A 13,994-nucleotide genomic window follows, 5' to 3' on the forward strand; every position below is an offset into this window, starting at 1 on the left:
TTTTACTCTTAAACAAACAACCCTCTTTGATTTTTGTGTTTCTTTTTTTTTTGTGGTAAAACCTTTCGATATTTGTTATGTGTGCATGTCATTTTCAATGTGCTAATAGTTTCCTTATGATCAGGTTATCTTTATAAACTCATTCTTGTTGCTAGAGCGTGCCATTTTTTGTTTAAAGATTTGGCTTTTCTTTGATTAGTAAAGTGATATGATGGTTATGTAAGTTTTAAATAGCGGTTGTGATTATAATTGCAATTAAGTATGTTTTAAATAGGGTTTTAAGAGACGAGGGTGCATAGCGGTCTTTGATATTGTAGAAAATTGTGACCGAATGCGATATCTGATATTACACAGAATTGCATAGATTTGCGATCAAATGCAACCGATGTAGCCTAATCGCAGTTACATTGTGGTTTCATCTACCAAAAAATCGATATGTCACTGGCAAGATCGCAATTTAGGGTTTTAAATAAGATTTAAGTGACGATGGTGTTTCGACTCCAAAAAGTCCCTCATGATCAAAACTAAATTTTTTTCAAGTTCTCCAGAAACTAAATTATTGAATTCTTTTGGAATTCATAATGAAAAATATAATTGAGTTTTCTAAGTTCTTCGAATATTAAGTTTATTGAATTAAGTTTTTGGTTTTTTTTGGTACCTTTCTTTTTTATTTTAATTTTGTTTATTTAAATAAAAAAAATGTTAATATATGTAACAACGACACATGTTAAGAAAGCAAAAGTAGAAATAATATAGTGACTGCAAAGTTGTTTTGCATAAATTCAAAAATAGGTTATTTCAATTTTATAACTAGACGGCAGACAAAGGCTCTGCTAGGGTTTTGCTTGGAACAAGTGTAGAGGATTCATCCGCGTTGTTGTTCTACTAGATTCATGCTAGTTTGAACTTCACAAAGGTTGATAGAACCCCTCTGTACAATTCGAGTAAAACGTTTTCTTAATCTCCGACTGTGAGCTTTTTCTCTCCTCTTGAGAGTTTCTTCAACAATCTTAAACTCTCACCTTTGATCCAATTATTCAACCTGATATGGAGGAATCAACTCGGAACAGAAACACCATTCACGATACCACTCTTACCGTGGAAAATCTCACACTCAATGATGATGAAGACGAACTAGAGATAACACTAGATGAAGAATCACATGTCAACAAACAATCATTCAATTTGGTGGGCAGGTTCTTGACAAACAGACCCATCAGAGTGAATATGATGATGGGGAAGATGGGAGATATTTGGCAACCTGGAAGGGGAATGGATGTTGAGGAAGCATACCCAGGTTTGTTTGTGTTCAGATTCTTCCATCAATTAGATGTGCAACACATATTGAAACAAGGCCCATGGTCTTTTGATAATCACACTCTTGTCCTAAATATACTTTCTGATGATGTTGACCCACGGGATGTTCCACTGTTTAATGTTCCATTCTGGATTCAAATTCACAATTTACCATCAGGATTTATGTCACAAAAGGTAGGAAAGAATGTGGGTGATTATATTGGAGAATTTTTGGAATATGATGAGAAGAATGATAGTCTTTCATGGAGGAAGTATATGAGAATTCGTGTCCTAATAGATGTTCGATTACCATTGAAGAAGTCCAAGAAGATTAAAAAGCCTGGAGAGGAAAGTAAATTGATTCAATTCAAGTATGAGAGACTTGGAACATTCTGCTATGTATGTGGGCTGCTAGGACATGCTGAAAACAAATGTCCTAAATTATTTGACATGGAAACAACCAAGGTTGTGCGAGGATGGGGACCAGAATTAAGAGCAGAGATGGGAAAGAGACAAGGCAGTGACTCAAAATGGCTCCGCCAAGGAGGAAATTCGAACTGGATTGCACCGGATCCTACTTTGATGAGAAGTCAAGGTGGAAGTAATAGCACAAGTATTGAAGAGAAAACCAAAGCTAATAATGCAGAGAGAGTGCAAAAATCCCAGCTAGCTGCTATATTTAGCAAACCAGAAGCTTTATTCCCTAAACCAATAGAAAATAAAAATGTCAAAACTCATAGAGAGACAATGGATGAAGATGAGGTGGAAGTGTTAATTGTAGAAGGGGATAGGAAACGATCTAGAAGTGGTGAACCCAATCATGTGCCAAAAAATATACAAGTGCAGGAAGTGCCAAATAGCAGTCCTAGTACATCAGATATTAGCAACAATGAGAAGAATTTTTTAACGGCCGGCCCTGGCGGGGCCCGCCGGGGATAATGAGTTTCTTAAGTTGGAATTGCCGGGGCTTAGGTAACCCGAGTGCAGTTCCCACATTACGCGACCTCGTTCGGACGTACCAACCGGATGTTATGTTTCTTTGTGAAACTTTGGTACATATGAATAAAATTACAGAAATTAAAACTAAGTTGGGTTTTGATGAAGCTTTTGCGGTAGATAGAAACGGAAGAAGTGGGGGTCTTGCTTTACTTTGGAGGCACAAAGTTTCATGTCGCGTCATTAATTACTCTCAAAATTTTATAAACGCTGAAGTCAGTTCGGAGGGGTGGAATTCTTGGAGATTCACAGGTTTCTATGGGTACCCAGAACACGATCGACGTAAGGACTCATGGGATCTTCTTAGGAGTTTAGCACATGATACTTCACTTCCCTGGTGTATAATGGGCGATTTTAATGACATGTTGTCGGCAGATGACAAACGTGGAGGTACAACTCAACCACCATGGCTTATCAGAGGTTTCAGAGAAGCGGTGCAAGATAGTGGTCTTATTGATTTACAAATGGAAGGGTATCCTTTTACGTGGACAAAAGGGAGACGAGCATTGAATCCCACAGAGGAACGGCTAGATAGAGCGATGGCAACTCAAAGATGGTTGGAAGAATTTCCTCATTTTAAATTCAGTAATACAATTGCTGACCGATCCGACCATACTCCAATTTTGCTACGACTCAAATATATGGAGAAGGTGTATAAACCAAGAGTATTTAGGTTCGAAAATGCTTGGTTAGAAGAACAAGAACTCAATCATGTTGTTAGTGAAGCTTGGAGTAAAGAAGGACATGTACCACTTCTGTCCAAGATAAAAAATTGTACGGAAGATCTAGAGGCTTGGGGTGCAAGGTTGAGATCACGGTTTACACGATCCATACGGGAGTATAGGGAGGAAATGGAGCAAAATCAAGATAGCAGCAATGATTTATGTGTCCGAAAATACCAAGAGGCTAGAGAAAAGTTGAGTCAAGTCCTCAAGCAAGAAGAAGAGTATTGGAAACAAAGATCAAAGACGCATTGGCTTCGCGACGGAGACTCAAATACCAAGTTTTTTCATGCCATGGCATCAGCTAGAAGAAAAAGGAACCAGATCACGAAATTAAGTAACAATGAAGGAGACTTGGTTCATGATCAAAGAGGGATGTGTAATATTGCCAAGGAATATTTTGACGATTTATTCCAACAAGGAGATAATGATGATGAAGAGGTGATTAGTCTTATGGGTGGTCGAGTAACAAATGAGGATAACCAGAGTCTTACTAGAGATTTCCACATCGAGGAATTCAAAGATGCACTGTCCAGCATGCATTCTGACAAGGCCCCAGGACCGGATGGGCTGAACCCGGCTTTTTATAAAAGATTTTGGGACCTATGTGGTTCTGAAGTGTTCCAAACAAGCAAACAATGGCTCCAGAGAGGGCGGTTTCCGGATCAGCTGAATAATACTAATATTGTACTCATTCCTAAAGTGGACAATCCGACCTCAATGAAAGATCTCAGACCAATATCACTTTGTAATGTACTCTACAAGATTATTTCTAAAGTGTTGGCTAATAGATTAAAACCCCTCCTCAACAGGTATATCTCTACTGAACAATCTGCTTTTGTGGCTGATAGATCTATTCTTGATAATGTTATGGTGGCTATGGAAACAATTCACCATATGAAATGTAAAGTAAAAGGGAAAGTAGGGGAGGTAGCACTTAAAATAGATATTAGCAAAGCTTATGATCGGGTAGATTGGCAGTACCTTATTAGAGTAATGGATAAAATGGGTTTTTGTGATAAGTGGGTGAAGTGGATTAAAATGTGCCTCGAGTCAGTCCAATACTCCGTCTCGGTTAATGGTGAAAATGTAGGACCAATAATACCAGAGAGAGGCCTCCGCCAAGGTGATCCATTATCACCGTACTTATTTATTTTATGTGCTGAAGGATTATCTTCATTAATTAAAAAATATGAGGGACGAGGCGATATTCATGGTGTAAAGGTGTGTAGAGGGGCCCCTAATATATCACACTTGCTCTTTGCTGATGATTGTTTTTTGTTCTTCAGAGCAGATGTGCGAGAAGCCCAATGCATGAAGAAGATCCTTAACGTTTATGAGAAAGCCTCTGGCCAAGCAATTAACTATGCAAAGTCTGAGGTGTATTTTAGTAGAAACACTCCTAATAACATGAAGGAAAGTATATCTGATATTTTAGGAGTTAAAGAAGTATTGGGAACAGGGCGATATCTTGGTATGCCATCGATGATTGGTAGAAACAAGAAAGCTATGTTTGGATATCTCAAGGATAGAATGTGGAAGAAGATTCAAAGCTGGTCAGGGAAGCATCTGTCTAAAGCAGGTAGAGAGGTGTTAGTTAAATCTGTTGCACAGGCCATTCCTGCCTATTGTATGAGCACAATTCTTTTACCAGAATCACTAGGTGAGGAGCTAGAAAGAATGATAAATTCATTTTGGTGGGGATCGAATAAAAATACAGGAAGAGGTATTAACTGGTTACGATGGGAAAAGTTAACTATGAGGAAAGAACATGGAGGTATGGGATTCCGTCATATGTATGGGTTTAATTTGGCAATGCTAGGGAAGCAAAGTTGGAAACTTGTTTCCAACCATGATACTATATTTTCTCAAGTCTTCAAAGCTAAATACTATCCTAAAGAGGGATTTCTTGATGCTAAATTGGGTCATAATCCAAGCTATGTGTGGCGTAGTATCAATGCTTCACGGGTGATTGTTAAAAGAGGCCTACGATGGAAATTGGGTAGTGGGGCGAAAGTTCATGTTTGGAAACAACCTTGGTTACGTGATGACAGAAATGCTTTTGTTACAACTGCGATCATTGAAAGTAGAGCAGATATGAGAGTAGCTGATCTCATAGATTATAATACGGGGATGTGGAAAAATGACTTTATTCAACAAACCTTTAATTCAAGAGATGCTGATGAGATCATGAAGATTCCACTAAATTTGCTACAGAATGATGATATTCCAATATGGAGATTTAGCAAGAATGGCGTTTACTCGGTTCGATCTGCATATTATCAACTCATGGAAACTATTGTAGACAACAATCATCTTAAAGTGGAAGGTAATTGGAAGAAACTTTGGCAATTGCAGGTACCGAATAAAGTCAAATTATTCTTGTGGCGAGCACTGCGTGGTTGCCTTCCGGTTCGGGGTCGTTTAGTGCAGAAAGGAATACCATGTAATAATAAATGTCCTCATTGTGATAGTTATGCAGAGAATGAATGGCATTGCTTTTTCGGTTGTAAAACAGCCTATGAAGTGTGGCTAGAAACTGATGAATGGCAGCAGATAAATCATTTCATGACAGACGCGAGAGGATTTGTATCGATGATGTTTGAGATGATTGAAAAGATTGAACATGAAACCATGTCAAAAATTGCTATGATGCTTTGGACAATTTGGTGGAGAAGAAATAAAAAATGTTGGCAAGATAGAAGTCCAACAATCTTTGAGGTTAGGAGAAGAGCAAAAGAGAATTTGCAAGATTGGTTGAAGGTACAACAACAGAAAAATACGAACTGCAGAAACATAGCACCAGAGGATTATAAGTGGACAAAACCATCTCGAGGGATGATCAAGTGTAACATCGACTCTGCGTGTTATATGGAGCAAAATATCTACAGTGTTGGAGCATGTATTCGTAATGAACAAGGCCAATTTGTACAAGCTTACGCGAAGCGATCTGCAGGCCGCCCAAATATTGCAGAAGCCGAAGCCATGGGTCTGCTAGAAGTATTACGTTGGTTGAAGAGTACAAATAGAACAAGTACACCAATTGTCATTGAAACAGATTGTATGCAAGTAGCAAAAGCCATTCTAGCAAAACCAGTAAACAAGACTGAATTTGGTAGCATAATCGAGTTGTGTCTTAGAATATTAGCTGAATTTGATAACTGTAAGGTCAGTTTCGTTAGGCGACAAGCCAATCGAGTAGCTCATGAATTAGCTCAGGCGACTCGTATTTTAGCTAGTCCCCAAGTTTATAATTTTTGTCCACCTTATATTGAACTTATCATTATGAATGAAATGCACTAAATTTGCTTGCGTCAAAAAAAAAAAAATAATATAGTGACTGCATTTAACTTTTTAAACATTAAATATTTTTCTATCCAAATTTTTCATACAGCAGTGCTATATCATACGAATACTTCATTCACGAAATCTAAGAATGCGTGCCATGCGTGTATTCGACTCACGTATTTCACAACCTTTTTATTTTATTTTTTATGCGGTGCATAAAGCTCTTTGTAAAATAGTAACTCCCCAGTCCCCACTATGTTGGTATAATCAGCCTATCAACATTGTAAAATTTGTTTGATGCCACTATTTTTACCTGACATGACTAATCTCTTCACCATGCTTACTTTCAATAAGTACAAGGTTTCCATTTAGTGCTAATTGTTAAATAAGTCAATGTTAATTTAAATTTAGATTATTACTATATGTTAGTTTGTTTTTTTATTTTGTTCCTATCCTCTTACACACATTTAGGATAATGCTGTTAGTGTGTGAAATACGCAGAAACCACCGCATTTCCCTTCCATTTTATTTTTCTGTGTTAACACTAATAAGTCCAACTTATTTCTTCCTTACCATAAGGTTTGAGGTTTCCATGGCTAATGGCTGATCTTTATGAATAGTAGTTAAAGAAATGAAAATATTTTGTGAATTTTATGTTGTCGTTGTCTTGACATTAAAAGGCTTAGTTGGAAACACAAAAGAAAATACTCTGTATTAGAAGAAATAATGAAGAAAGAAAGCCAATCACAATTCACAATTGAATGAGAATGTATGGGATAAAGAAAGAGAGGAAAAATTAAGGATATGAAAGCAAGAGGATGAGAGAGGGGTTGATGGAGAAAGAAAAGAAACACAAGTGATAGGAAGCACAGCGCCGCATAGGAAGGAAACAAAGCACGTTGAATTTTTGGCTCACATTTTTGTAGAAATTTAAGTGGTTGAGAGAGGGACACGTCACGAGCCAATGTCATTTTTTTTTTTTTGGTAAAGCGGTCGTGTATTTCGTGAATGGTAGTTTCGTAGGATTAAGCATTATTCTTTTTCATATTTAGAAAAATAAATCAAAATCCTATAACTCACAATGCAGAAAAAAAAAAAACGAAGGCTTTGATTGTTTTTTTGACAAAACGGTAAGTTTGATTTGAAAAAAAAAATCAAACGGTTCTTGAGTTAAAATCAAACGGTAGGTTTGATTCTCCAAACTCAAAATCTCTCAATCCCCAAATTCTCTCTTTCTATCTCTCTCACACTCCTTTGAAACACAACATTCCTTTTTAACTCTAAATTCAGAGATAGTTTCTTGATTAGGGTTCTTTGTTATCACTATCGCTACTTTAATCTTTCATTATCACTAATTCATAATCGATTCATTCTGCCCAATTTGTTTTCTCTTTGCGACACTCTTTCCTTCTCCGTCATTCATCATAACAGAACGCTGAAAAAACCTCACAACACGTTCGTGTAACTCGCTCACTCGACTCATTCGCGTAACTCGTTCTATTCGGTTTCGATTTTTTCATCATGCCGAATGATAAAGTTGATTCCAAACCCGCCGATATCAGGTAAATCGTTTCTATCCGTTCTTTCTTCTTTTTTGCGATTTTCTGATTTTGATTTTTAGGTTTTAGATGAACAATTTTCATCAACAAATTGTAATGAATCGTTCCATCTGGTTTTTATTTCGTTCAATTTGATATATGATTTCTTTTTTTTTTCTTTCTTTTTTGTCGGATGATATATGATTTGAATCTTGAATTAATTTGATGCCCATATATGATATATCTGCTTATCATTTTGTTGTTGTTGTTTCACTTTCTTTTTTGTTGTTTTCTCTGATGTTTGCTTATGTTCCTATCATCTGATTTTGGGTATGCTTCAACATTGATTTTACTTAGGATTATGAGATATAATTATAGTTGAAAGTTTTTGTCGTGTGAAAGAAAGCAAAACATACACTGAGCAACTCTTTCTTTTTCTCCTAAAGGACATTGCGTAATTTCAATTTGATCGATTAGCTCTTTCTTTACTCATGGAAGATATCGGTGTTGCCAAATAGCGGCTATAGCACTATAGCGTATTCTTGAAATTAATGAGTTTTTTTGGAATTTTATTATTTCAGGGCACCCCGATGAGCTTGTGTGAACCTAGGAATTTTCATTTGCATGCAATTTTAGGGATTCACTGGAGTCTAGGAGTGAATATATCAAAGGTTTATATACATTTTTGTTCCTTCTTAGTTTAGAAATTTTATAATGGCCGAACCTTCTGATTTTGTTACAAGGTGAGGTCCGTAACTTTAGATACATGGTTGCCAGAACAAGTTTCTTTCATGCAATGGAAGAAACTCTTGAATCTATTTCTTAATTACTTTCTTTGTGAAATGTACTATTGAGCAAATTATTAGATACACTGAGCAACTCTTTCTTTTTCTCCTAAAGGACATTACGTAATTTCGATTTGATCGACTAGCTCTTTCTTTACTCATGGAAGATATCGGTGTTGCCAAATAGCGGCTATAGCACTATAGCGTAGCAGCAGAATGTTAATAACTAGCGGCTATAGCACTGTATTTTTTTTATTTTGATTTTTAGGTTTTAGAAGAACAATTTTCATCAACAATTTGTAATGAATGGTTTGATCTGGTTTTTGATTCGATTTTTTTGTTGAATTGTAACAGGAAGGAAACAGACGAGCAAAGCCGCTAAGGATCCTACCAAGCCGAACAAGCTACCAAGGACATAATCCCATCTTGAATTCTGGTTCGTTATAATAAATCACTGCTTAAACTTAGTGTAGACAACTACTTTTTTTGTCTCTCAACTTTATATAATCAAACCTTTATTTTCTTCTTTTACTTTTTGTCGTATGATATATGATTTGAATCTTGAATTAATTTGATGTCCATATATGATATATCTGCTTATCATTTTGTTGTCTCACTTGGTTTTTTTCCTTAAATATGACATTTTTATTGCCATATTATCTTACTATTGATGATAAGATTCAATTCAGGTTTCTGAAAACAAAGTGTTCTAATTCACAATTTGAATCTTGATCTGATTAATAACCATTGCGCTGAGCACTTAAATCCAGCTATTTAAAAGTGTTTCGCCCAATTCTAAGTTTTTTCTTTTCATTCACTTTGCTTATGTTCCTATCATCTGATTTTGTGGATGCTTCATCTTTGAATTTACCTAGGATTATGAGATATAGTATAGTTGAAAGTTTTTTTTCATGTGAAAGGAAGCAAAACAACCACATTCATTGTTCATTGTAGCAGTGTAAAGCTTAGCATCTGATCTTGCAAATTGTATTCTTGAAATTAATGAGTTTTTTTGGAATTTTATTATTTCAGGGCACCACGATTAGCTTGTGTGAACCTAGGAATTTTCATTTGCATGCAATTTTAGGGATTCACCGGAGTCTAGGAGTGAATATATCAAAGGTTTATATACATTTTTGTTCCTTCTTAGTTTAGAAATTTTATAATGGCCGAACCTTCTGATTTTGTTACAAGGTGAGGTCCGTAACTTTGGATACATGGTTGCCAGAACAAGTTTCTTTCATGCAATGGAAGAAACTCTTGAATCTATTTCTTAATTACTTTTTTTGTGAAATGTACTATTGAGCAAATTATTAGATACACTGAGCAACTCTTTGTTTTTCTCCTAAAGGACATTACGTAATTTCGATTTGATCGACTAGCTCTTTCTTTACTCATGGAAGATATCGGTGTTGCCAAATAGCGGCTATAGCACTATAGCGTAGCAGCAGAATGTTAATAACTAGCGGCTATAGCACTATATTTTTTTATTTTGATTTTTAGGTTTTAGATGAACAATTTTTATCAACAATTTGTAATGAATGGTTTGATCTGGTTTTTGATTCGATTTTTTTGTTGAATTGTAACAGGAAGGAAACAGACGAGCAAAGCCGCTAAGGATCCTACCAAGCCGAACAAGCTACCATGGACATAATCCCATCTTGAATTCTGGTTCGTTATAATAAATCACTGCTTAAACTTAGTGTAGACAACTACTTTTTTTGTCTGTCAACTTTATATAATCAAAACTTTATTTTCTTTTTTTACTTTTTGTCGTATGATATATGATTTGAATCTTGAATTAATTTGATGTCCATATATGATATATCTGCTTATCATTTTGTTGTCTCACTTGGTTTTTTTCCTTTAAAATGACATTTTTATTGCCATATTATCTTACTATTGATGATAAGATTCAATTCAGGTTTCTGAAAACAAAGTGTTCTGATTCACAATTTGAATCTTGATCTGATTAATAACCATTGCGCTGAGCACTTAAATCCAGTTATTTAAAAGTGTTTCGCCCAATTCTAAGTTTTTTCTTTTCATTCACTTTGCTTATGTTCGTATCATCTGATTTTGGGGATGCTTCAGCATTGAATTTACTTAGGATTATGAGATATAGTATAGTTGAAAGTTTTTTTCATGTGAAAGGAAGCAAAACAACCACATTCATTGTTCATTGTAGCAGTGTAAATCTTAGCATCTGATCTTGCAAATTGTATTCTTGAAATTATTGAGTTTTTTTTGAAATTTTATTATTTCAGGGCACCACGATGAGCTTGTGTGAACCTAGGAATTTTCATTTGCATGCAATTTTAGGGATTCACCGGAGTCTAGGAGTGCATATATCAAAGGTTTATATACAGTTTTGTTCCTTCTTAGTTTAGAAATTTTATAATGGCTGAACCTTCTGATTTTGTTACAAGGTGAGGTCCGTAACTTTGGATACATGGTTGCCAGAACAAGTTTCTTTCATGCAATGGAAGAAACTCTTGAATCTATTTCTTTCTTTCATGCAATGAAAGAAACTCTTGAATCTATTTCTTAATTACTTTCTTTGTGAAATGTACTATTGAGCAAATTATTAGATACACTGAGCAACTCTTTCTTTTTCTCCAAAAGGACATTACGTAATTTCGATTTGATCGACTAGCTCTTTCTTTAGTCATGGAAGATATCGATGTTGCCAAATAGCGGCTATAGCACTATAGCGTAGCAGCAGAATGTTAATAACTAGCGGTTATAGCACTATATTTTTTTATTTTGATTTTTAGGTTTTAGATGAACAATTTTCATCAACAATTTGTAATGAATGGTTTGATCTGGTTTTTTATTCGATTTTTTTGTTGAATTGTAACAGGAAGGAAACACACGAGCAAAGCCGCTAAGGATCCTACCAAGCCGAACAAGCTACCAAGGACATAATCCCATCTTGAATTCTGGTTCGTTATAATAAATCACTGCTTAAACTTAGTGTAGACAAGTACTTTTTTTGTCTGTCAACTTTATATAATTAAACCATTATTTTCTTTTTTTACTTTTTGTCGTATGATATATGATTTGAATCTTGAATTAATTTGATGTCCATATATGATATATCTGCTTATCATTTTGTTGTCTCACTTGGTTTTTTTCCTTTAAAATGACATTTTTATTGCCATATTATCTTACTATTGATGATAAGATTCAATTCAGGTTTCTGAAAACAAAGTGTTCTGATTCACAATTTGAATCTTGATCTGATTAATAACCATTGCGCTGAGCACTTAAATCCAGCTATTTAAAAGTGTTTCGCCCAATTCTAAGTTTTTTCTTTTCATTCACTTTGCTTATGTTCCTATCATCTGATTTTGGGGATGCTTCATCATTGAATTTACTTAGGATTATGAGATGTAGTATAGTTGAAAGTTTTTATCATGTGAAAGTAAGCAAAACAACCACATTCATTGTTCATTGTAGCAGTGTAAAGCTTAGCATCTGATCTTGCAAATTGTATTCTTGAAATTATTGAGTTTTTTTTGGAATTTTATTATTTCAGGGCACCACGATGAGCTTGTGTGAACCTAGGAATTTTCATTTGCATGCAATTTTAGGGATTCACCGGAGTCTAGGAGTGCATATATCAAAGGTTTATATACATTTTTGTTCCTTCTTAGTTTAGAAATTTTATAATGGCTGAACCTTCTGATTTTGTTACAAGGCGAGGTCCGTAACTTTGGATACATGGTTGCCAGAACAAGTTTCTTTCATGCAATAGAAGAAACTCTTGAATCTATTTCTTAATTACTTTATTTGTGAAATGTACTATTGAGCAAATTATTAGATACACTGAGCAACTCTTTCTTTTTCTCCAAAAGGACATTACGTAATTTCGATTTGATCGACTTGCTCTTTCTTTACTCATGGAAGATATCGATGTTACCAAATAGCGGCTATAGCACTATAGCGTAGCAGCAGAATGTTAATAACTAGCGGCTATAGCACTATATTTTTTTATTTTGTTTTTTAGGTTTTAGATGAACAATTTTCATCAACAATTTGTAATGAATGGTTTGATCTGGTTTTTTATTCGATTTTTTTGTTGAATTGTAACAGGAAGGAAACAGACGAGCAAAGCCGCTAAGGATCCTACCAAGCCGAACAAGCTACCAAGGACATAATCCCATCTTGAATTCTGGTTCGTTATAATAAATCACTGCTTAAACTTAGTGTAGACAATTACTTTTTTTGTCTGTCAACTTTATATAATCAAACCTTATTTTCTTTGTTTACTTTTTGTCGTATGATATATGATTTGAATCTTGAATTAATTTGATGTCCATATATGATATATCTGCTTATCATTTTGTTGTCTCACTTGGTTTTTTTCCTTAAAAATGACATTTTTATTGCCATATTATCTTACTATTGATGATGAGATTCAATTCAGGTTTCTGAAAACAAAGTGTTCTTATTCACAATTTGAATCTTGATCTGATTAATAACAATTGCTGAGCACTTAAATCTAGCTATTTAAAAGTGTTTCACCCAATTCTAAGTTTTTTCGTTTCATTCACTTTGCTTATGTTCCTATCATCTGATTTTGGGGATGCTTCATCATTGAATTTATTTAGGATTATGAGATATAGTATAGTTGAAAGTTTTTTTCATGTGAAAGGAAGCAAAACAACCACATTCATTGTAGCAGTGTAAAGTTTAGCATCTGATCTTGCAAATTGTATTTTTGAAATTAATGAGTTTTGTTGGAATTATATTATTTCAGGGCACCACGATGGGCTTGTGCGAATCTAGGAATTTTCATTTGCATGCAATTTTCAGGGATTCACCGGAGTCTAGGAGTGCATATATCAAAGGTTTCATATACATTTTTGTTCCTTCTCAGTTTAGAAATTTTATAATGGCGGAACCTTCTGATTTTGTTACAAGGTGAGGTCCACAACTTTGGATACATGGTTGCCAGAACAAGTTTCTTTCATGCAATGGAAGAAACTATGGAATCTATTTCAAATATTGTTTGGCTAAATTGCAGTTGCGGTTGTTATACTGTGACCCTTAATACTATGGCATATTATAGTCGCAATTGAAATGCTGTTGCGATGACTTTATACTGTGTCTACGGAGAACAATTTAGAACAATGCTAGCAACATCGTTGTTCTTTTATTGAGGTAATGTGCTGGATGTGTCCCTCGGTGTTCCTAAATTGATCGTATGTCCCTCGGTGTCCCTCAATTGAGCTTATGTCTCTCGGTGTCCCTAAATTGAGCTTATGTCACTCGGTGTCCCTAAATTGAGCTTATGTCACTCGGTGTCCCTCAATTGAGCTTATGTCCCTCAACGTCGCTAAAATTGAGCTTATGTCACTCGG

The 13,994-nt window shown here is 35.1% G+C and overlaps 1 protein-coding gene and 1 long non-coding RNA gene across 5 annotated transcripts; both read left to right on the forward strand.

The window, feature by feature from the left end:
* Positions 1-826: 826 nt before the first annotated feature.
* Positions 827-2,235, forward strand: LOC123901267. Its single transcript, XM_045951598.1, has one exon. It carries the CDS (start codon positions 1,048-1,050, stop codon positions 2,233-2,235), a length of 1,188 nt encoding a protein of 395 aa, XP_045807554.1. The 5' UTR covers positions 827-1,047.
* A 5,174-nt stretch (positions 2,236-7,409) lies between these two features.
* On the forward strand, positions 7,410-13,651 carry LOC123901264. Of its 4 annotated transcripts, XR_006806684.1 has the most exons (11): positions 7,410-7,864; positions 8,422-8,511; positions 8,980-9,061; positions 9,658-9,747; positions 10,215-10,296; positions 10,893-10,982; positions 11,489-11,570; positions 12,167-12,256; positions 12,724-12,805; positions 13,391-13,481; positions 13,555-13,651. It is a non-coding gene; the product is annotated as an uncharacterized LOC123901264 (long non-coding RNA). The 4 variants fall into 4 exon arrangements; XR_006806683.1 differs by having other exon boundaries at positions 7,412-7,864; positions 13,391-13,651; XR_006806686.1 differs by lacking the exon at positions 9,658-9,747 and having other exon boundaries at positions 7,412-7,864; positions 13,391-13,651.
* The last annotated feature ends 343 nt before the right edge of the window (positions 13,652-13,994 follow it).

This window comes from Trifolium pratense, unplaced genomic scaffold (genome assembly GCF_020283565.1).
Source record: "Trifolium pratense cultivar HEN17-A07 unplaced genomic scaffold, ARS_RC_1.1 scaffold_62, whole genome shotgun sequence".
Classification (NCBI taxonomy): Eukaryota; Viridiplantae; Streptophyta; class Magnoliopsida; order Fabales; family Fabaceae; genus Trifolium; species Trifolium pratense.

Excerpts from the sequence above, each read along its gene's own strand:
- LOC123901267 (XM_045951598.1), top strand. The coding sequence starts at position 1,048 with ATGGAGGAATCAACTCGGAACAGAAACACCATTCACGATACCACTCTT.